Source organism: Topomyia yanbarensis, chromosome 2 (assembly GCF_030247195.1).
Source record: "Topomyia yanbarensis strain Yona2022 chromosome 2, ASM3024719v1, whole genome shotgun sequence".
Classification (NCBI taxonomy): domain Eukaryota; kingdom Metazoa; phylum Arthropoda; class Insecta; order Diptera; family Culicidae; genus Topomyia; species Topomyia yanbarensis.
The window spans coordinates 286,528,556-286,552,417 of record NC_080671.1 but is presented as its reverse complement, the minus strand read 5'-3'; the positions used below and the strand labels follow the sequence as shown (position 1 = coordinate 286,552,417).

At 34.6% G+C, this 23,862-nt stretch overlaps 1 protein-coding gene across 5 annotated transcripts in view; it reads right to left on the bottom strand.

Annotated features, from left to right (window-relative positions):
• LOC131683228 (3-phosphoinositide-dependent protein kinase 1) overlaps positions 1-23,862 on the bottom strand; it is a 615,616-nt gene that overhangs the window by 493,457 nt on the left and 98,297 nt on the right. For all 5 annotated transcript variants that reach the window (XM_058965065.1, XM_058965066.1, XM_058965064.1 and 2 more), the window contains one exon: positions 20,571-20,851. In XM_058965065.1, the coding sequence (XP_058821048.1) occupies positions 20,571-20,851 (281 nt within the window). The remainder of the gene's footprint in view (positions 1-20,570; positions 20,852-23,862) is intronic.

Sequence of the window (23,862 nt, the reverse complement as noted above, 5' to 3'; positions counted from 1 at the left end):
ATTAAATATATGAATCAAATGAATCAAATGAATCAAATGAATCAAATGAATCAAATGAATCAAATGAATCAAATGAATCAAATTAATCAAATGAATGAAATGAATCAAATTGATTTAATTCATCCAGTGAATACAATGAATCAAATGAATGAAATGGATCATCAATCATGAATAAAATGAATGGATGAACAAAATGAATAAAGTAAAAAACTAGGAGTGGGTAATGTCCGGGACGTAACCGCGGTGTTGACGTAGGACTAAACTTGGGCATATCATATGACATTCATGGATAATTTGAGCCAATGCACTTTTTGAATGAATGTTTACTGGAAATTTCATGTCGAATGAGATTGCCACATTCACTGATTTTCTAGGACTTGCAAAAACCTTCGGGTTTGTAGATTAATTTGATAAACATTTGCTTATATGAATCACTGGTAAATGTATACAAGAATTGACAGGCGCAAACTTATTAAATGGAACTTTCTAATTCAATTCTTTCTCCATTATGTTTTCATCCTAAAAAGAACGGTTTGTAGATAACTATGTTTGGTGATACCAGACGAGAATCCTTGCTAACGATTCGAACCTTGCCCGAATTCGCTTCTGCTGCGTACATACACGAACATTCCCCTTTCGCAGCTCACATCGAATGAGCATTGTATATCGGAATGCGATCTCTTTTATAAACTTCTTAGTGCAGATGGTAGTCCATCCCTTTGTGCGACAAATGAAAATATTTTCATCATTCGTTTTGGCGTGGCATTCGCTTAGTAGCAGGGTTGCCACATTCACTAATGTTCTAGAAAGATTTGCATTGTAGATTCTTTCTAAATAAATTCTTTCTCCATTATATTTTCATCCTAATAAGAACGGTTTGCAGATAACTATTTTTGGTGATACCAGACGAGTACATACACCAGATGCGTACATACACGAACATTCCCCTTTCGCAGCTCACATCGAATGAGCATTGTATGTCGGAATGCGATCTCTTTTATAAACTTCTTAGTGCAGATGGTAGTCCATCCCTTTGTGCGACAAATGAAAATATTTTCATCATTCGTTTTGGCGTGGCATTCGCTTAGTAGCAGGGTTGCCACATTCACTAATGTTCTAGTAAGATTTGCATTGTAGATTAATTCGATAAACATTGGTTTATATGTGTCATTGATAAAGTACAGCAGACTTGACAGGCGCAAACTCAATCCAAGTTATTAAAAGGAGCTTTCTAAATAAATTCTTTCTCCATTATATTTTCATCCTAATAAGAACGGTTTGCAGATAACTATTTTTGGTGATACCAGACGAGTACATACACCAGATGCGTACATACACGAACATTCCCCTTTCGCAGCTCACATCGAATGAGCATTGTATGTCGGAATGCGATCTCTTTTATAAACTTCTTAGTGCAGATGGTAGTCCATCCCTTTGTGCGACAAATGAAAATATTTTCATCATTCGTTTTGGCGTGGCATTCGCTTAGTAGCAGGGTTGCCACATTCACTAATGTTCTAGTAAGATTTGCATTGTAGATTAATTCGATAAACATTGGTTTATATGTGTCATTGATAAAGTACAGCAGACTTGACAGGCGCAAACTCAATCCAAGTTATTAAAAGGAGCTTTCTAAATAAATTCTTTCTCCATTATATTTTCATCCTAATAAGAACGGTTTGCAGATAACTATTTTTGGTGATACCAGACGATTACATACACCAGATGCGTACATACACGAACATTCCCCTTTCGCAGCTCACATCGAATGAGCATTGTATATCGGAATGCGATCTCTTTTATAAACTTCTTAGTGCAGATGGTAGTCCATCCCTTTGTGCGACAAATGAAAATATTTTCATCATTCGTTTTGGCGTGGCATTCGCTTAGTAGCAGGGTTGCCACATTCACTAATGTTCTAGTAAGATTTGCATTGTAGATTAATTCGATAAACATTGGTTTATATGTGTCATTGATAAAGTACAGCAGACTTGACAGGCGCAAACTCAATCCAAGTTATTAAAAGGAGCTTTCTAAATAAATTCTTTCTCCATTATATTTTCATCCTAATAAGAACGGTTTGCAGATAACTATTTTTGGTGATACCAGACGATTACATACACCAGATGCGTACATACACGAACATTCCCCTTTCGCAGCTCACATCGAATGAGCATTGTATATCGGAATGCGATCTCTTTTATAAACTTCTTAGTGCAGATGGTAGTCCATCCCTTTGTGCGACAAATGAAAATATTTTCATCATTTTTTTTGGCGTGGCATTCGCTTACTAGCAGGGTTTCCACATTCACTAATGTTCTAGAAAGATTTGCAAAAACCTACGGGTTTGTAGATTAATTCGATAAACATTGGTTTATGTGTCACTGCTAAAGTACAGCAGACTTGACAGGCGCACACTCAATGCAAGTTATTAAATGGAACTTTCTAATTCAATTCTTTCTCCATTATGTTTTCATCCTAAAAAGAACGGTTTGTAGATAACTATGTTTGGTGATACCAGACGAGAATCCTGGCTAACGATTCGAACCTTGCCCGAATTCGCATCTGCTGCGTACATACACGAACATTCCCCTTTCGCAGCTCACATCGAATGAGCATTGTATATCGGAATGCGATCTCTTTTATAAACTTCTTAGTGCAGATGGTAGTCCATCCCTTTGTGCGACAAATGAAAATATTTTCATCATTCCACATTCACTAATGTTCTAGAAAGATTTGCAAAAACCACCATTCAAAGCACGGCTAATTAATGCTTTTACAAAATCATTTCTATCAAAATTTACGGTAAAATCTACGGAATCTACTACACAATTGTTTTAATTATTTCCCAACAAATCGCGCAAAAATCTGTTCCGTACAGCACAGCGCAAATAATTGACGTTGGAAAACAAATCGGCAACTTCAGCTGCCAAACACTTAGAAACGATCGAAGCATTTTTCCGTTAATATCACTTTTCTGACTCAAATTGTTGTAGGTATTTTATTGCTTCCGTCCAATTGGTCAGTTTATTGGTTTTATCGCACATTTTTCGGATATTATTATAGAAAATAACTAACCCGATAAGAGGGAAGTTATTTTCCAAAGCACGAAATGGAAATTTCAATTGTAATTCTTCTGAGAACGATTTTGTGGTCCTAATAAGGACCGTTTGTTGTGAATATTATTTCGCCGTTTCCCGCTCGGCATGATGATTATTCGCTTGGCATGGATAGCGCACAGATTGGTATTTTCCAACAAACTAACCAGGTAGGCCTCGCTGGCTTCTTAAAGGGCCATTACGGCTGAGCTCCGGAAGAGTAGGTTTTGAAATTCTGTGCAATCTCACGGACCAGGCACTGGAAGAGCAGCTTGCGAATTAGTAACTCTGTCCACTTCTGAGAGCAATGAATTTCACGCAGGGCGACGACTGTTCTTGGTTGGCAGCGATAAGGCAGTAGCTATGATTTGGTTGGTGGTCAAAATGCAGCTTCTCGTTGAGCAGCACACGTACGTGTGTTCTGCTCTGTGGCTTACACACGTCTGGCTTTGAGAAAAACTGTTACACCCATATTTATAGGTTTTAGCATTAATGTTGATTCGCATTAAAAGTAGTTTTTGAACTTTTTAAACAAGTTTTACATAGCAAACAAGGTATCAATAGCAAGCGTTGAACGTTTTCCTTTCGATTTATGAAACAAAATTAGTAATTCCTTGAGTAGGAGAAAAGTTATTAGAGTTCAAAGTGTACGTAACGCATCCGTTTTGAAAATTTTGAAATGACACCCAGTATAGTAAAGAAAGACGTAAGTCCTACGTCAAAATAGATGAAATGCATAAAGAAAGGAATCAAATAAACAAAATGAGTTGAAGTAATAAAATGAATAAAAAGAAGAAAATTAGCAGAATAAAATGCATTGATTAAAATGAAAAATTAAACGATGGTAAAAGGTTATAAAATAATATTCTTTAAATTTAATTGTATCAAATAAACTATTTGGATGAAATGATTAAAACTGAAAAAGTAGTCAGATTATTAAAATGAAGAAACTGAACAAAATGAATAAACTGGAAAAAATAAATAAAATGCATACAATGAAAACAATGAATAAAATAAATTAAATGAATAATATGAGTAAAATGCACAAAAAAACTAAACTGATCAGAGTGAATCCAAAGAATGAAACGAATAAAATAAGTAAAATGACGCAGATGAACAAAACGAATAAATATATGCTGAATGGAATAAGTAATTAAAATGAAATGATCATATATTTAAAGTTAAAAAACATTTTTGAATAAAGAAAATGAATAAACCGGATTGTACGAATTTGAGAACCATTGCATCAGAAAGTTTTGAAATGTTTTTGAAAATCCCATCTTCTGAGAAAAGGCTAATAATTATACAATGGACTTTCTAGGGCTTCCGTCTTTTTTGGTTTTATTCTTTTCGTTTGCATGCTTATTTACTTGACGACGTCGTTTTAAGATTATCTGGTGTTTCTACTCTATTGTTGGCCCTTAATTATTTATCAGGAACCTGAAACGTTCAATTTGCTTTGGAATTCGAAGTTTACTTTTTGGTCACATATTCCCGAAAAAAGATTTATGTGCAGAACAGAATTTACTGGTCCAGTATTTTAACGCGCAATTGAATATAGTAAAGTGAGACAAGGTCACGCTTTCAAGCCCCTTGAACAGAGAACGACAGAGGGAGAATGCGATTCATGAATGAGATAGGTAGATATTTCAAAGTTTTTATTTGCATTGAAGTAAATAGTGTGAAATGTCTAGGCTATGTCGATAGCATAAAAGCCATGAATTCAGTTGATTGCAATGAAGTCTCTTTCCATTCATTCTTATAGCTTTCACATTGTTTCGTTTGGAATTCTCGTGCAGGAAATATGGATAAATAAGTCCTATACAATCCAATACTGTGAAAAAGAAATGGTTCAAACTACTCAGTATATCCAGATATGGACGACGATAAGTTAAAAGACACATTGTAGTTGCATCCCCCATCGAGAGTGGGTACTTTGGGAGACTTCTTTTTCTGGATCTAATTTGTGGATATTTTTGGTCTTTGATCCGCTATTTTTCATGAAAGTTCGTACCAATACAACGAATGTGCATTTTCAATAATATCATTACAAAAAAGTTGTTCTTAGTTTTCACATGACATATTTGGGCATATTCTTACCTAACCGTTCAGGCTAGAGCCTTTTTGTCTCTTGCTGTATGCAGAAGCCGTCCCCACTCCACTCGGTCCATTGCTGCTTGTCGCAAGCCTCGCAGTCTTCGAAGGGTCCGCAGGTCGTCCTCTATCTGGTCGATCCACCGTGCTCGCTGTGCGCCCCGTCTTCTTGTTCCTGTAGGGTCACCCTCAAGAACCATCTTCACCGGGTCGTCGTCTGACATTCGCATGATGTGTACAGCCCACCACAAACGTCCTATTTTTGCGGTATGCGGTATGTCTTCCAGCATCTGATACAACTCATGGTTCATTCGCCTGCGCCACGTTCCTCTTCCATCAGCACGCCACCATAGATGGTACGCAACACCTTTCGTTCGAAAACTCCAAGGGCGCGTTGGTCCTCCACGAGCATAGTCCAGGTCTCGTGGCCGTAGAGGATCACCGATCTAATCAGCGTCTTGTAGATAATCAACTTCGTGCGGCGGCGAATTTTGTTCGACCGGAGCGTCCTCCGGAGTCCAAAAAAGGCACGATTTCCCGCCAAGATCCGTCTCTGAATTTCTCTGCTGTTATCATTGTCTTCGGTTACCAGTGAGCCCAAATACATGAATTCATCGACCATCTCGATTTCGTCACCGTCAATCCGAACTCGGGATGGGAGGTTCACATTGTCGTCTCTAGAACCTCTTCCTCTCATGTATTTTGTCTTCGAAACGTTGATGGCAATTCCAATCCTGCTGGCTTCAGCTTTCAGTCTTTGAGCATATGTTTCATTCAAAATTCAATAGAGATACGAATAGTTTAAATAGCGCACGTGGAATGTCTCTTTTGAAAATTTTCATCGTTAAACATCCATATTACCCAATTAAGCCAAATATTTTTCTGATATAGCCATGAAGCCTTAATTATAGCGTAGATACAGGCTTTGAATACAATTGAATTAAAGTTGAGTTGATGTAGCAGCAGACAAAAAATAGTTTTGTTTTCTCAAACCTTCGCAATTACAATTAATAAATATTTCAGATTGGCAGAAGATCTTATCACACAACTTAGAAATGGATACAGAAATAGCTAGATAAATGCGATAGAAGGGAGACAGAGAGAAAGAGAGAGAGAGAGAGAGAGAGAGAGAGAGAGAGAGAGAGAGAGAGAGAGAGATGGGGAGGGGGGCGTGTGAGGAATGGCAAATGATGGTTAAGGCAGTGACCTTATTTTTATAGGTATATTATGCGATATATTGATTCCTTACATTATTTTCATAAATAATGTAAGTAGTACTTTTTGTGCCATAACCAGTATAACCTAAATCTTGCAAAAGAGCTAAATTTTCGCTAGAGTTTTGGGTTTGAAACATACAATTGCTTTCGGTGACGCCACGAGTATAATTATATGAGAAATCTTTTATCTCACTACTAGGTGAATTACTTTTTGATCTGTGTATTGATATACCATCCAACATTTACCACATGACTGAACGCAATGCCTAATCCAAGGGATAAATACTAGAGCTCGCTGTTTCACTATCAACACATTTTTTTTATCTTTGACGTGAACTTGTATATTGATTTTTGATTTTATTATAGAGGTAATTCACAAAATGTTCCCAACATCGAATTCCTTGAATCACGTAGATGTGTTTTCATACCCCGATATTCAAAATCGGTTTAGTTTTGCCCCTAGAACATCAGTAAAGCAATACTCTGTATGAAACAATATCATTTTTAGTTAGTGAAAATTAGTAAGCGAGGAATAAAAATACAAAATGTTTAATATCTCCGCCGCTCGTGCACGGATTTTGACAATCTATAGCTTGTTAGAAAGGTATTTTTACAAGCTTTCAATTTATGTGCAACTTGTGAGAAAATATTCCATTGTTCGAAAGTTATTTGCGAAAAACCTGCCGTGTTTAGACAAAATTGCCCATATATCAGAAAGTAAACAACATATCGAAAATCAAAAATAATAGTGTCAAATGGCAACGTTAGGCCTTTCATTTGAAACTGGTTTCATTAAGATCGGTTCAGCCATTGCTGAGATAATTACATGACATTTTGTACATACATACATACACACATACACACACACATACAGACATTGTCTCAATTTGTCGAGCTGAGTCGATTGGTATATGAAACTCGGCCCTCCGGGCCTCGGAAAAAGTTTTCAAAGTTTGAGCGAATCCTATACATTTCTTTTGTAAGAAATGTAAAACTACAATATCCAGATTTTTCAAAAGAATTTATACTCACGACAGACGCTTCAGACATAGGATGCGGAGCAGTTTTAGCTCAACAAACAGAAACATGGAAATTTACCAGTAGCCTATGCCAGAAAAACTTTTGAACCAGGTGAAAAAAATAAACCTGTTATTTTGAAAGAGTTAACAGCCATTAATTGGGCTATTAACTACTTTAAACCTTACTTATATGGAAGAAAATTTACAGTACGAACAGACCACAGACCATTGGTTTATCTGTTCGGAATGAAAAACCCAACTTCTAAATTAACAAGAATCCCGACCAGGAGAAAATAACACAATTATAACTCATGCTGATATTTTGTTACGAAAAATTTCCTATCAAATTTTGTTATAAAGCAGAAACCGTTAGGTGTTAAAATAACAAAAATTCTAACAAAAAATTCTCTACGAATATCACATTTATAACAAACGTTGATAGCAATATAACACGATCATAACAACATGAGATAGCATAATTGACCCCAACATAGCTTGTATTACTTATTGTATAATATCAACGATTTTAGCGTGCACGTCTAAAAATAGAATACGAGAAAAATAAAGCATACATTAAGGCGCTTTTTGCTTTGGGAGCAAAAAGCTTCATGCATCAAAAGCTTTTATAGCATTGCCAAATGATTGCATACCTGCTGGCTGATTGTTATTGTGAATATATGACACGCAGATTATTATTTGTCGATATTGCCGCTTTGAACCTGGGCATTCTGAGTTTGATGGGAAAGTTTCCTGCATGAACCAACGACGTTGTTTTCGACTGATGTTTAATGTTAGCATAATATTCCACGCTTCCGTCAAGGGAAAAACGATTATAGATGCAGAAGACGTTTCCAGAACGCACACATTGAACTTTGCCCAAGCCTAAGTGCTCTTTGTTTTCCTGGTGCCATACGCTTTGTTTTTATTCATTTTTACTCACCAATACAGCTGTCTATATGACGATAGACTGAATAGCTTTATAATATCTTTCCAGATTAGGAAAGAGGGGCTATTTTTAGATTCTAAATAGTGCGCTTCGGCGCTTCTCTTGTACGTTAACGTGTTTTACGTGGTTTTTAGAAATAATGTCGACGCGACATGGTATCCCTGAGCGGATATTTTACGTACATTATTTTACGGAGAATACGACAAATCTTATTTAGGATTCCGCATAGATTCAAAGCAACAAATGTGTTTTGAGGTTTCAAAGTTTCTTTTGGGGATTTGTTATTGGCATTTTTGATATGGGGAAGACTAAACAAACCAGTACAACTATCTCGCACCTAATAAATTGCTAGAAATGCAAATCATTCATAGAATATATATCTATCAACTGCGAATATAACAGATTTATGTGCAAATTCGAGAAATTGTTGATGTTTCTTCGATGGGACGGATTCTTGAATATTTCATGTTTTTTCTGTTACACTTTTTTTCCAAATTTGATTAAATTTTAAGGAGGAAATTAACAATATTTTTGCATTAAAGTTTTTAGATATTTCAAGGATTATCTAAAACGCATTCAAATCACTTGTCAGTTCAACCAAATATACTCAAGTAAACTCAAACACTTTTTATGCGGAGGATAAAATAGGAAAGTCGCGATAGTTTAGAAATTCAAAAAACGCACAAACTAGAAACCCACAAACTGGATATGGTTTCAGTGTTCATAAAAACCTGCATAAATTGGAGAAATCGCACTGAAAGTCTCATCAAGATCCTCAAAATACGCTACGAAAATTTTGGAGATCAGTATAATATATCAGATAGTTTTTTGTGACCTGAAAATTCATTTTCGTAATATGCAGCATAGATTAGAGGAAAATTAATTATATACTCATTAGACAAAGCCATAAAAACTAGTTTTAAAATGCTTTTTGATTTCAATTCACGTTTCTTTATTTCATCTGGACTGCTTGTTACTTCCTGCATATTCTTCGAAATAAGTTTTATAGGAATATTATAATCTTTAGAAAAAGTTCTTTGATGACTTCACGATTCCAAAGCTTTTTATGATAATGGCTTTAACATTTAAATCATACGCCTCCTACTCGAAGATATGTGTCAGACGAGTGTCTCAGAAAATTGGCAATGTCATCTTCTAATCCAACTGCAACCAAGTAAGTCAATCAAACAGCTCACTGACAAGTTCTCTGACCAATTGCATCTAAAACTTGTCTATACTCAAAACGCGGAATTTTGAAAATCCAAATCAAAAAAATCAAAAGCTTCGAAAATTCGCTTTAAAAAGTTGAATTACGACGCATAAAAAGAGACTTCAGTCTATAAGCAAATATACTGTCATTTGTGTAACCGTTAGCATTCAAGATAATTGTGAAAGAATATTTAACTTACTGTAACATCATCGTTGTATGCGTACATTAATATCATATTATTAATCCAATGGTGCTATAGAAGATATAATCTTGATATAAGCTTGCTTGCATTCCTGATCGGTATATCATAAAGATAACACAGAGAGTAATATATATCAACATGAGATATAAATTTGATAGCTTTCTGTTATAATGTTCTGATCGGGATGCGTCTTGATTTAGCAGAATATGACTTTACAATAGAATTTATCTCAGGCAAATGAAATGTAGGACCCGATGCTTTATCGCGAATAGTGACAACATCGGATGAACTAAAAAATATACTAAGAGTAACAACGAGGTCTATGACTCGTAAACCATTAAATAATCCAGTACAACAAGATAGCGTACCGAAAGAGATCGATCACCTCTCGACGTACATGACCAACAACACATCAGAAACTAACAAATTATTAAAACTAGAAACAAAAATCGATGAGAAAGAAATGATATTTATTATAAAGAAAAATGAGAAATACATCGCTCAAATTAAGCAAATATTAAACGGAAGTCAAACGTTAGAGTTTGCACTACAAAAATTAGAAGAAATATTGAAAAACCTTAACCAACAAAAAATTGCGCTATCTATTAACGACAATTTATTCCAAATGATATCAATTGAAAACTTTAAAATAATCTCGAATGCACAAGTACATTTGATAGAAATAATTTTATATAAACCACCAACATTGATAACGAAAATTACAGAAATCAAGAAAATTCTACACGACTACCATAATACACCGACCGGAGGATGCATAGGTCAACACAGACTATACTTACAACTAAGAGAAATATACAAAGGGATGATCCATAAATGACGTAGCATTTTTTGAGTGATTTTTAACAGCCCCCTCCCCCATCGTAGCATTTCGTCACAAAATTCCATATACCCCCCCCCCTGATAATTACGTAGCTTGACGGTAACCCTCACCCCCCTCGTTGTCCCCGTAAAAAATTTAAAAAAAATCAAAAACGATGTTAGTAAGATGAAACCGGTAAGATTGTCGTGACATCAGGTCAACCCCTATTCCCCTTTAAAAAAGCTACGTAGCATGACATGACCCCCTACCCCCACCTGTCGTCACACATCATCACAAAATACAAAACTCCCCCCTCCCCCATATAATGCTACGTCATTTATGGATGGTCCCAAATGGAATAATATGAAACAAACAATAGCAGAATTTGTCCAAAACTGTGAACTATGTAAAAGAAACAAAGTAATAAAACACACGGTAGAAAAACAAATTATTACGACATCTCCATCTCACCCATTTGAAGTAATATCAATAGATACTGTAGGCCCATTACCAAAAAGCAATAACAATAACCGATATCTAGGTAGTATACAATGCGATTTAACAAAATATGTTGTATTTATACCAGACCCAACAAAAGAAGCAAATGTAGTAGCCAAAGCACTAGTACACGATTTTATATTACAATATGGTACATTTTCAGTGTTACGTTCAGACCAAGATACCGAATACAATAATGAAATCTTTGAGCAAATATGCAAAACATTACAAATTAAACAAAGATTCAGTACAGCCTACCACCCACAGACAATCGGCGCATTAGAAAGAAATCACAGATGTTTAAACGAGTATCTAAGATCTTTTATTAATGAACACCAGACTGACTGGGATGAATAGTTAAAATTTTACACTTTCAATTATAATACAACCCCATATTCAGACCATGGATTCAGCCCCCATGAACTAGTGTTCGGAAACAAAGCTAAACTACCACAAGAAATCGTCGAGAAAGGAACCCAATCAGTATACAACTTCGAGCACTACAATAACGAATTAAAATTTAATTTACAAAAATGAAACGAAATAGCACAAAGTAGGTTAAACTCACAAAAGATAAAAAGAACAGAAACAGCAGAAAATGATACAAACCCAATAGAATTGAAAATTAAAGATACAGTTTACTTAAAAATAGAAAACAGAAAAAAATTAAACCCTTTCTATGAAGGACCCTATGTTGTAAAACAGATTTTAGACTCACATTGTCAAATAATGAACACCAAAACAAAAAAAAACTAGTAGTAGTACACAAAAATAGACTAAAAAAACCTGTTTTAATCCACCTAGCGGTGCAATTGTGCCTTTCTCATTTCTCTAAACTATGGCACGGAGGCTTTTTATGTTCAACATAATTGTGGAAATGTCCATTACATTCTTAGTACACTTTGCACTTATACACAATGGCATGCCAGCCACGAACTTGATGAGCTACGTGTAGACGGTGAAACACTTGAAACAAAAAAATATCATACTCCATTAGCCTAATCAGCATTAGATCAATGTTATCTGCTTGCAAACTCATTTTGTCATGCGGGGATGGGTATGTGAGGAGGGCGAAAGTCCCATGAACGAACGACTCCCCAGCTTAAATTGGTATGCTTTGTAATATAGTGGTGGTTTAAAGATGATGGGGTTGAAAGGGAGGGGTATGAGGTGGTGGTCTGAGGGGTGATTTAAGGAGATTTTTAAAGGAGGGGAGTGAACAGTAGAGGGGGGGTGTAACCCCTCTCCGTAAACCATCAACTACGCCCTTGTTAAAATCCAGAAACCTTATGCGAGTCAAAAAAAATTTGGCCGGGATTAGGTTGACGTTTTTCAGAGTGATTGCATAACCTTTCTATATGAGAAAGGCAAAAATGAGCAAAATCCAAAAAAGTGAATCTTCGTCAAATTTTTTTCGTGTTTGCATCAAATCTCGACGTTTTATGCACCTTGAATACATTTAGCATCAAAAATAAAAATTCAATTTTTAATTTTTCCTCTAGTTTTTATGAGAAATTTCTGTATGGTCGCACTCTGAAACCCGTAATTCCGGAACCAGAATTCCGATCGATCCAAAATTCAATAGCAGCCGATGGGAAGGTTGCACCTTTCATTTGAGACTAAGTTTGGGCAAATCGGTCCAGCCATCTCTGAGAAAAATGAGTGACATTATTTGACACATACGCACATACATACACACACACACATACACACACACATACACACACATACACACACACATACAGACTTTTTCCGATCTCGACGAACTGAGTCGAATGGGATATGACACTCGGCCCTTCGGGCCGGGATTAGGTTGACGTTTTTCAGAGTGATTGCATAACCTTTCTATATGAGAAAGGCAAAACGTAATCTCGTATAAAATCAAATCATATTGTTACAATTTACACATTAAGGAACCAAAGCCATTATAGCACATACACCCTTAGCACCAAAATAACAAACAACCCCAACTCAGCCACATCAAGCTATGACTTCATTCCACTACGCCATACGCCGAGCCAAAAGACAAGAGTTCGTTTTCGCTTTCTCGTCAGCAAACCTGAGCCTCTGTGCTTGCTTCCCGGGACATCACTTGGGACAAGTCAGTTGCTTTGAACGTTCACATGTGTCGTGTGAACTGTTTGGAATTGTTTTTGTGTCTAACTAGTGCTAATTTGGGTACTAGTTTAGATACATCGTCTAACTAGACACCCAGATGGTGCTAGTTACTGACGAGATGAATTCGAAACACAAAAAATAAAACTTAATTTAAGTTAGGTTTTGTGCCCTTAATGCACAAAGTGGTTCAGTCCAATTTTCCCTTATGGGAATTTAAGATTGCATAATGCCAGGCGTTTGGCTCCCGAGCCAAAAGACAAGAGTTCGTTTTCGCTTTCTCGTCAGCAAACCTGAGCCTCTGTGCTTGCTTCCCGGGACATCACTCGGGACAAGTCAGTTGCTTTGAAAGTTCACATGTGTCGTGTGAACTGTTTGGAATTTTTTTTTGTGTCTAACTAGTGCTAATTTGGGTACTAGTTTAGATACCTCGTCTAACTAAACACCCAGATGGTGCTAGTTACTGACGAGATGAATTCGAAACACAAAATTAAAACTTAATGTTTTACTTATTTCTCTTCATGTTCCTTGTGGATTTTAGATACAAAAATAAATAATGCCGAAACATGACCATTTTAAAACCACCAGGATTTTTATTGAAGTAGAATTTCTAACCAAAGATGACGCTCGGTAAAATATTTTGAACGCGAGGGTCTGCAATGTCTAATTTTTTTTCTACGTGGCTAATGGACAGCCCCCAGGTTGAAACGAATGTTGCACCCAGCTTGTAAGTAAATCATCGATTTCTTTATTCACAGCTGCTGTGACTCGCTGGAGGTGTATGGTGAACTACCATACGGTTTCATCGTTTCCATGCATGTGGGTGTATACATAGATTTTTTATTTTCAAAAAATTATATCTCCGAAACCTCTAGATCTGACTCCAAAATTTGTTTGGAGATGTTGTGTAGAATTGAATCATCTTCCAAATAAAAATATAAAAGTGTGGAATATTCAAGGACCCTCGCAGTGAAAATCAAGAAAAACCATTTGATGCGTATTTTGTTCGTACAAAACTCAATATTTTTTAAAGCTAATAATTTTTTTTGAAACAACTCCTAAATACCTTTCATTTGTCCTATAATTTATAAAAATCGGTTCAGCGGTTCAAAAGTTCTGCATTTTTAAAAAAAATCAACTTTCGAAAAATCACGAATTATTGAACCAGTCTAGCGTGCAAAGAGACACCCTAATGACGAAATAAAAAAATATGTGTCTAATATTTTTCGGTAAGGAACGATTCTACCAAATATTGCAGAATTCTGAGAGACCGTATTAATTTTTTTCATGGAATAGCAATTTGTCATGATACAAAAAAGTTCAATAAAATTAACCATCTTGAATCAGCAGGCCTTGGTTGTTGTGAAAGAGAATCCAGCTTCAGTTTTAGGAAAGAAGTTGATGAAAACGGACACGATAGCTCCAGCCTCCGCTAAAGCAACGACCAATAAAAGAACAGAAGTTTGATGGAGCAAAATATTCTCGTACACGACACCACGGTGGAGCATTCTGTTAAAATTCCTAGAACATTGACGATAGAGAGTGCGAAAAGCACATCTAGACATTATGTAATCATGGAATAGCAATTCCATGAAAAAGTTATACGATCTCTCAGAATTCTGCAATATTTGGTAGAATCGTTCCTTACCGAAAAATATTAGATACATATATTTTTATTTCGTCATTAGGGTGTCCCTTTCCACGTTAGACTGGTTCAAAAAATGATTTTTCAAAAGTTGAATTTTTTAAAAATTCATAACTTTTGAACCGCTGAACCGATTTTCATGGGTTATAGGTTAAATAAAAGGTATTTAAGTGTAGTTTCAAGAAAAAATATTAAACTAAAAAAAATTGAGTTTTGTACGAACAAAATACGCATTAAATGGTTTTTCTTGATTTTCACTGAGAGGGTCCTTGAATACTCCATACTTTTATATTTTTATTTGAAAGATCATTCAATTCTACACATTTTCCCCAAACATATTTTTGAGTTAGATCTAAAGGTTTCGGAGATATAATTTTTTGAAAATAAAAAATCTTTGTATACACCCAACATGCATGGAAACGATGAAACCGCATGGTAGTTCATCATGCACCTCCAGCGAGTCACAGCAGCTGTGAATAAAGAATGATTTACTTACAAACTGGGTGCAACATTCGTTTCAGCCTGGGAGCTGTCCATTAACCACGTAGAAAAAACCTGTTTTAATCCACCTACCGGTGCAATTTTGCCTTTCCCATTTCTCTAAACTATGGCTCGGTGGCTGGTTATGTTCAACATAATTGTGGAAATGTCCATTACATTCTTAGTACACTTTGCACTTATACACAATGGCCAGCCACGAACTTGATTAGCTACGTGTCGACGGTGAAACACTTGAAACAAAAAATATCATACTCCATTAGCCTAATCAGCATTAGATCAATATTAACTGCATGCTAACTCATTTTTTCATGCGGGGGTGGGTGTGTATGGAGGGCGAAAATCCCACGAACGAACGACTCCCCAGCTTAATTTGGTATGCTTTGTGATATAGTGTTGGTTTGAAGATGATGGGGTTGAGAGGGTGGTGGGGGGGTATGAGGGCTGGATTGGGTGGGGGTCTTACGGGTGATTTAAGGTAATTTAAAGGGAGGGGAGAGAACAGTAGAGGAAAGGAGTAACCCCTCTCCGTATACCATCAACTACGCCCCTGTTAAAATCCAAAAACCTTATGCCAGTAAATAAAAATTTGGCCGATCGGGATTAGGTTTTTCAAAGTGATTGCATAACTCTTCTATATGAGAAAGGCAAAAATGTGCCAAAATCCCAAAAAGTGAATTTTCGTCAATTTTTTTTTCAAGACTGCATCAAATCTCGACGTTTCATGCACCTTAGAGACATTCAGCATCGAAAATAAAAATTCAATTTTTAATTTTTCCTATAGTTTATATGGCAAATTTCTGTGTGGCCGCACTCTTAAATCCGTAATTTCGGAACCAGAATTCCGATCGATCCAAAATTCAATAGCAGCCGATGGAAAGGTTGCACCTTTCATTTGAGGCTAAGTTTGTCCAGCCATCTCTGAGAAAAATGAGTGACATTATTCGGCACATACGCACATACAATCACTCACACATACACACATACAGACTTTTTCCGATTTCGGCGAACTGAGTCGAATGGGATATGACACTCGGCCCTCCGGACCGGGATTAGGTTGACGTTTTTCAGAGTGATTGCATAACCTTTCTATATGAGAAAGGCAAAAATGTGCCAAAATCCAAAAAAGTAAATTTTCGTCAAAATTTTTTCGAGTCTGCATCAAATCTCGACGTTTCATGCACCTTAAAGACATTTAGCATCAAAAAAAATTCTATTTTTAAATTTCCTATGGTTTATATGGCAAATTTCTGTGTGGCCGCACTCTTAAATCCGTAGTTCCGGAACCATAATTCCGACCGATCCAAAATTCAATAGCAGCCGATGGGAAGGTTGCACCTTTCATTTGAGACTAAGCTTGGGCAAATCGGCCCAGCCATCTCTGAGAAAAATGAGTGACATTATTTGACACATACGCACATACACACACACATACAGACTTTTTCCGATCTCGACGAACTGAGTCGAATGGGATGTGAAATTCGGCCCTCCGGGCCGGGATTATGTTGCCATTTTCAGAGTGATTGCATAACCTTTCTATAAGAGAAAGGCAAAAATTTAGACATTGCAGACCCTCGCGTTTAAAATATTTTTACCGAGCGTCATCTTTGGTTAGAAATTCAACTTCAAAAAAAATTATGGTGGTTTTAAAAGGGTCATATTTCGGCATTATTTATTTTTGCATCAAAAATCCAGAAGAAGCATGAAGAGAAATAAGTAAAACATTTTTATAACTTTATTCGTTTTATTTTTCACAAGCCATTTCATTTCTTTAGCTACAATTTAACATATATTTCTTCCGTCGAAAATGAATACCGTTTGACAATATATTATTAGTTTTCATTTTGAGGCTTAAATCTATGAAATGACTGTGTTCCCGAAATTTGCTTTACACGTGTATAACGATTTTTTAATTTTTTTCTCCATTTAATTGTATTCGGATTCCGAAAAAAGCTGATAGTGTATTTTTGAATCTAGCTTAAAAAATCGTCCAATTCTTCGTCTTTAAAATAAATAGCACAAGGGTGAATAGTACATAAATCATAGATTTCTTTATTCACAGCTGCTGTGACTCGCTGGAAATGTATGGTGAACTACCATTCATCGTCCTCTGGGGGGGGGAATGTAACCCTGAGTGGTATTTTTTATTAGTGCTTTCTTGGAGTAGGAATAATTTGGTTTCGAGTGGCCAAATACAGTAGCGTCAAAGTCCTCTGTATATGAATATTTTAGCACTAAGCGTATCTATGTTGTAGTCCATTACCTGGAATGGAAATGCTTTTCTCTCGAATGGCATCAACTAAGCGAAAAGGCGATTGTGTTCTTCCGAGTGGTAATGTTACAGGCATGTGGCATGTATATGAGTGATATTAATAGTTCCGTATCAACGGAACGTATCAAAGCGAGGAAATTGGCAATCTCTCTGAATCATGCGAGCGTCTGGTCGTTGTTATGGTTCGGTTTTTTTACAGCCGAAAATAGAAAAGGAATGCACTCTCGCGCGCCATGATTTACGAAATTGTTTGTTTCCTTGAGTTAAGAGTGATAGAAAGAAGTGTAAAGTTATGAGTGAAGTGTAAATGGTAAGAGTAAAGAGTAAAGAATGAAGAGCAAAGAGTAAATAGCAGAGTAAACTCTGTGGAGTAAAGAGCAAAGAACAGCTAACACCAAAGTGTAACGTGAAATTTGGAAGTGTATGGTAATGGTAGAAAGTAAAGAGTAAAGTCTAAATTGAAAAGAGTAAATAATAAAGAGTACAGTGTGAAGACAAAATGTAAAGAGCAGAATGGATAGAAGATAAAGCAAAGAGTAAAAAACGTAGAACAAAGAGTACAGAGATATGTGTAATATGTGCAGCGTAAAGAGTAAAAAGTTAAGGGTAAAGCTTGACGAGTAGAGAATCAATAATGAAGTGTAAAGAGAAGTAAAGAACAAATATGTGCACAGAGTAAAAATGGCTAACGAGTGAAGATAAGTAAAGAGTAAAGACTAAAAAGTAATAAGTAAAATGTACACAATAAAGAGTGAAGAGTAAAATTGGTGAAGAATAAAGTTATGAGTAAAGCGTAAGTGGTAAAGAGAGCAAAGAGTAAAAAAGAGAGGGTAAACAGCAAAGAGTAAAGTATAAAAAGTAAAGGCTAAAGAGCAAAAAGTAGAAAATGAAATTAACTATGCTGAGTGAGGGCCGGTGGTCAGTTGCAGAAATGGGATGAAGATCTCATATGATTCAATGACGGATTAATGGACGTTCGTTCAATGGGGTAAGAGAAAAGAAATATTTTTTGAAGAGTAGTGTTAGAATAAAGTGTAAATGATAAAGTGTGAATGATACAGAGTAAATAGAAAAGAGCAAAGAATAAAGTGTAAATAAAAAAATAAAGTATAAATGATTAACATTCAAAAATAAAGAGTAAAAACTAAAAAGTACAGAGAAAACACTAAAGAGCAAAAAGTAACGATCAAAGTGCACAAAATAAAGAGTGCCAAGAAAAGAAGAAAAATAAAAGAGGGGAGAGTAAGAATTAACAAAGTAGAGCAAAAAGTAAGGTGTAAAGAGTAAAGCGCAAAGAGGAAAAAGAAAAAGCAAACATAATAGTGTAAAGATTAGAAAGTACGGCGCAGATTAAAGTTTAAAGATAAATTATTACAAAGTGTAGTATAGAGCGTAAAGATTAAAAGCTAAGAATGAAGAGTATATTTTAATGAAGAGAAAAGATAATATAATGAGCAATAAAACGTAAATAAGAATCAAGTTATACAACGTAAGGAGACCAAAATCTGTACTAAAAATGAAAAGTAAAAGGCATACAAATAAATTGGAGAACATCAAAAAATTTAATACGAAGAGCTACTTGTTGCAAATAGGTCAGAATCTATCAATCAGGATTTTTCGCATTATTAAAATGAATATCACTGTCACACAAAAACCATGCTAAACGGAAGTTTTTTTAGTTCACATTAACAAATAAAGTAGAAGAGGAGGAAGATGTAGGAAATGAGTGAGTACAGTAGGAATAAAAATTATAATAATGTTGAACTTTTGACTTATCATGGAATCATAATCTGTTTTTGTCATGATACAAAAAAGTCCAATAAAATTAACCATCTTGAATCAGCAGGCCTTGGTTGTTGTGACAGGGAATCCAGCTTCAGTTTTAGGAAAGAAGTTGATGAAAACGGACACGATAGCTCCAGCCTCCGCTAAAGCAACGACCAATAAAAGAATAGGAGTTTGATGGAGCAAAATATTTTCGGACACGACACCAAGGTGGAACTTTCTGTTACAATTCCTAGAACATTGACGATAGAGAGTGCGAAAAAACACATCTAGACACTATGTAATCTCATGGTTAAAAATTAGGTCTTAGCTTGTAAATTGTTCTTAACTGTTCATTTGTAAATTTGTATATGTCATTAGATTCAAATATTCTATTCTTTAAAAATGTAATATAAAGTAATTAATGCGATAAACACAAACATTCATCGAAAATTTAAGTTTTTAGAGCATGTCACGGTGTACTGCAAAAGTCGACTAAGAACTGTGTAAAATGTAAGGTCCTCTGCGAATAAATAATGTTAAAAAGTGGCTTTGAATTGCTGGGCTCAACGCAAGAATGGTCCAACTCAAGCCTGTTTCGAGATATAAAAGAAAAGCGAAAACTACCGAAAATATTCGTTTTATGAAACATTGTAAATAGAATAATTTTTGTTCTTTTCTATTTTCTGGAATATATTTATACGGAACCAAGGTATTGTTGACCTTGAATTCGCCGTTTATAATCACTGAATCTTGTATGAATGAGACTGTATGAAATTAACAAAGCCATGTTTTTGTAACAAAATTTGCAAATTTGAAATTTTCGATTAAAAATCACTGTGAAAATCTTCAGCGCATTGAAATTGGGCCATTCTTGCACCGAGCCCTTTTGATTGCGGTATTCAATAGCCTATCTTGACAACATTAGACAAGTTGTCATATGTAAGTTGCCAAATAAAAAAGGCAGTTCTTCTCTTCGCAGTTCCTTTGCTATTTTATCTAATTCGCACCAGCCGACTTTTTCAGGGAAAAAAACATTTTATAACATTGCTGCACCGAAAAATTTAAAGGGTTTTATGAACCATTCTGTCGCTTTTTAGAATTTTATTGTGATCGCTCAATTGTGTTGTGATAAGGTAATGTAAATCATTTTAAAATCATTGTAAACTTACCGTATGAACCAAAAAGATTTTGAAATTCTTCGCCTCGGCTCTTAACTCTTTGCTCCATGGAATTTCGCCCTTTTTAATCATCTGTATAGGGTCTATATAAATAAGTCGTGGTCCAGTTGTAAGTAACAGCATTCGTCGCCGCGGAACATAAAGTGCACCTTTACGTTTATTTACAAACCCTTCTTTTAAAATTAGTTCCCCTTCAGAAAACGGATGCCATAAATCGCACTTTTGCATTTGTAACCTTGCGTTTTTGTCTACATCACTAATGTTGATCAAACCTGAAAAGAAAGATAATATGCATTATGCATTACATATCCTGACTCCGCTGTCTCATCTGGGCTAGATATATATATATATATATATATATATATATATATATATATATATATATATATATATATATATATATATATATATATATATATATATATATATATATATATATATATATATATATATATATATATAATATATATATATATATATATATATATATATATATATATATATATATATATATATATATGTATATATAATATATATATATATATATATATATATATATATATATATATATATATGTATATATATATATATATATATATATATATATATATATATATATATATATATATATATATATATATATATATATATATATATATATATATATATATATATATATATATATATATATATATATATATATATATATATATATATATATATATATATATATATATATGTATATATATATATATATATATATATATATATATAATATATATATATATATATATATATATATATATATATATATATATAATATATATATATTATATATATATATATATATATATATATATATATATATATATATATATATATATATATATATATATATATATATATATATATATATATATATACGTAATGTTATTATAAATATAAACAATTTCAGCTTTTACAGAATCATTTTCTTATGCGATAGAATTTCTTTTATGTATAAAATATTGTGTGAGTTTTAGTTTGGACATTGTAAATCAATTGATTCGCAATAGCGGTTATAAACAGCCATCATTCGATTTATATTTATATTTTTGTGCGATATGGAGTTATTGAAAATATGCTTCGATTTCGTAGCTGTCGAGAAGGTGCATAAAAGTTCAATTTGGATAAAATTTCGGCTGAATCAATACGATGCGAGACGATATTATTAATGAACGAAAGCATTGCAAATTCACGACGTTCCTTCAATGTTTGTATATTGATAAGCATGCAGCGTGCGTCATAAGATGGCAGAGGAAATGCTATCCAAACTAGTTTACGAAGGGCAAATAATATGAATTGTTTTCGTACAGATTCTATTCGTTCTTCATGTGTGCTTGAAAAAGGGCACCAAATGATGCTGCAATATTCCAATATCGACCTAACATAAGCAATATATAATGTTTTGATTGTATACGGATCTACAAAATGATAACTAAAGCGTTTTATAAAACTAAGCATGTTGTTAGCTTTGTGAATAATTGTGTTATAATGATCAATAAAATTTAACTTGGAATCTAATATAACGCCTAAATCCCTAATTCTTTCACATTTTGCTACAGTCTGTCTTCCTAAGGTAATCACAACATTCGGTGTTTATCGTTTTCGACTAAAAGTGATTGAATTGCATTTTTTCACGTTTAGCTGTAGGAGGCTTTTTTGACACCACGTGTGGAAAACTAGAATTTCGTTTTGGAATGTATCAATATCCTCCGCATTTCTTATCTCCAAGTAAAGTTTCATGTCATCGGCATAGATTAGTACTTTCAGTTTTTTAAGGAAGGAAATATCGTTCACATATAAAATAAACAATAGAGGTCCTAAATGACAGCCTTGTGGAACTCCTGAGGTGACTTCTATTGGATTAGATTGCTTTCATTTGAATTTGATTATTTGCTGACGGTTGGATAGATATGATTCTAACCACGTACGCAGCTCAGGCTCAATTCCCATCTTTTTTAATTTATTAAGTAACATTAGGATGTCGATTCGATCAAATGCTTTACTAAAGTCTGTGTAAAGTGCTTCCACGTAGTTTCCATTGTCCATTGCAATCAGTGAATAGTTAATAAAATTCTAGTAAATTTGTTGAGGTCGAACGACCTTTGAAGAAGCCATGTTGGAGGTTAGTAATTCTGTTTTTTATTTGAAGAAATATTTCTTCGTTAATGATTGATTCAAAAAGTTTCGGAATGCTGGAGATTATGGCTATTCCACGATAATTGCGAACGTCAGATTTTTTCCCAGATTTATATATAGGTACTAAGAAAGAACTCTTCCATGTTTTGGGGAACAATCCAGATTGTAAAGACATATTAAAGAGCCAGAACAATGGAGTTGTAAGCTCGGTTGCTAGGTTTTTCATAAATAATGGTGGAATTCCATCAGGGCCAGCACCTTTTGATGAATCCAAATGATTTAGAGCATTGAAAATGTCCTCCACTATGACATGACTGACACCAATATCCATAGGAAAATCTGGAAGAAAAGCAAAATAATCGCGATCGCGGTCTTGTTCAGAAAAAGTTGTATATATTTCTTGGAAGAATGTTGCAAATAGGTTGCAGATTTCTTTTGGGCTATTATGTACGTTGTCATCCAAGTGCATTGTTGATGGGAAATTGTCTGATTTTAATTTAGTTTTTGTGGTAGGTAATCCTAGAAAAGAAAATGATTACTAAAGAATTGCTTTATATTATACTTACCTTAGATTATTCAGCAGCAATAAAAATAAAAAAAATGCAAGCTAAACGAAGCGATTACATCGCAACTCAAAAATTAATAACAAAAAAAATTATGACAGTTTGGATATTGAGAACCCTTTATCAGAGTCCATAAATACAAGTCACGCCAAGGAAACTAATCACAATCGACTACTCGTTTACCTCTACGTATCGTAAGCGGTCCTTGCACGATTAATATATTTGACAATACTATTGAAAAAAATATTGATGATGTAATGAAAATTTGAGATTGGCGATATGCATTCAAATAAGTTTGACGTGCTGCTAGAAATTGCGTCAGTAAATCGAGTGTACTTATCGTGCAAGATCCACTATACAGATAATATTACAAATCAATATACTGCATGTGTATGTTTGCACATTGCGTATGCAGCGTTATGCGAATCTCGAATTGACTCTGTTTTTAATGAGTGTAGTCAACTGTTTGGTCGCTGCGCCCCGACTAGCCATGTGTGAGACCATCTTCGTAAACGGTATTTTTGTGTTAGGCAGGTTGC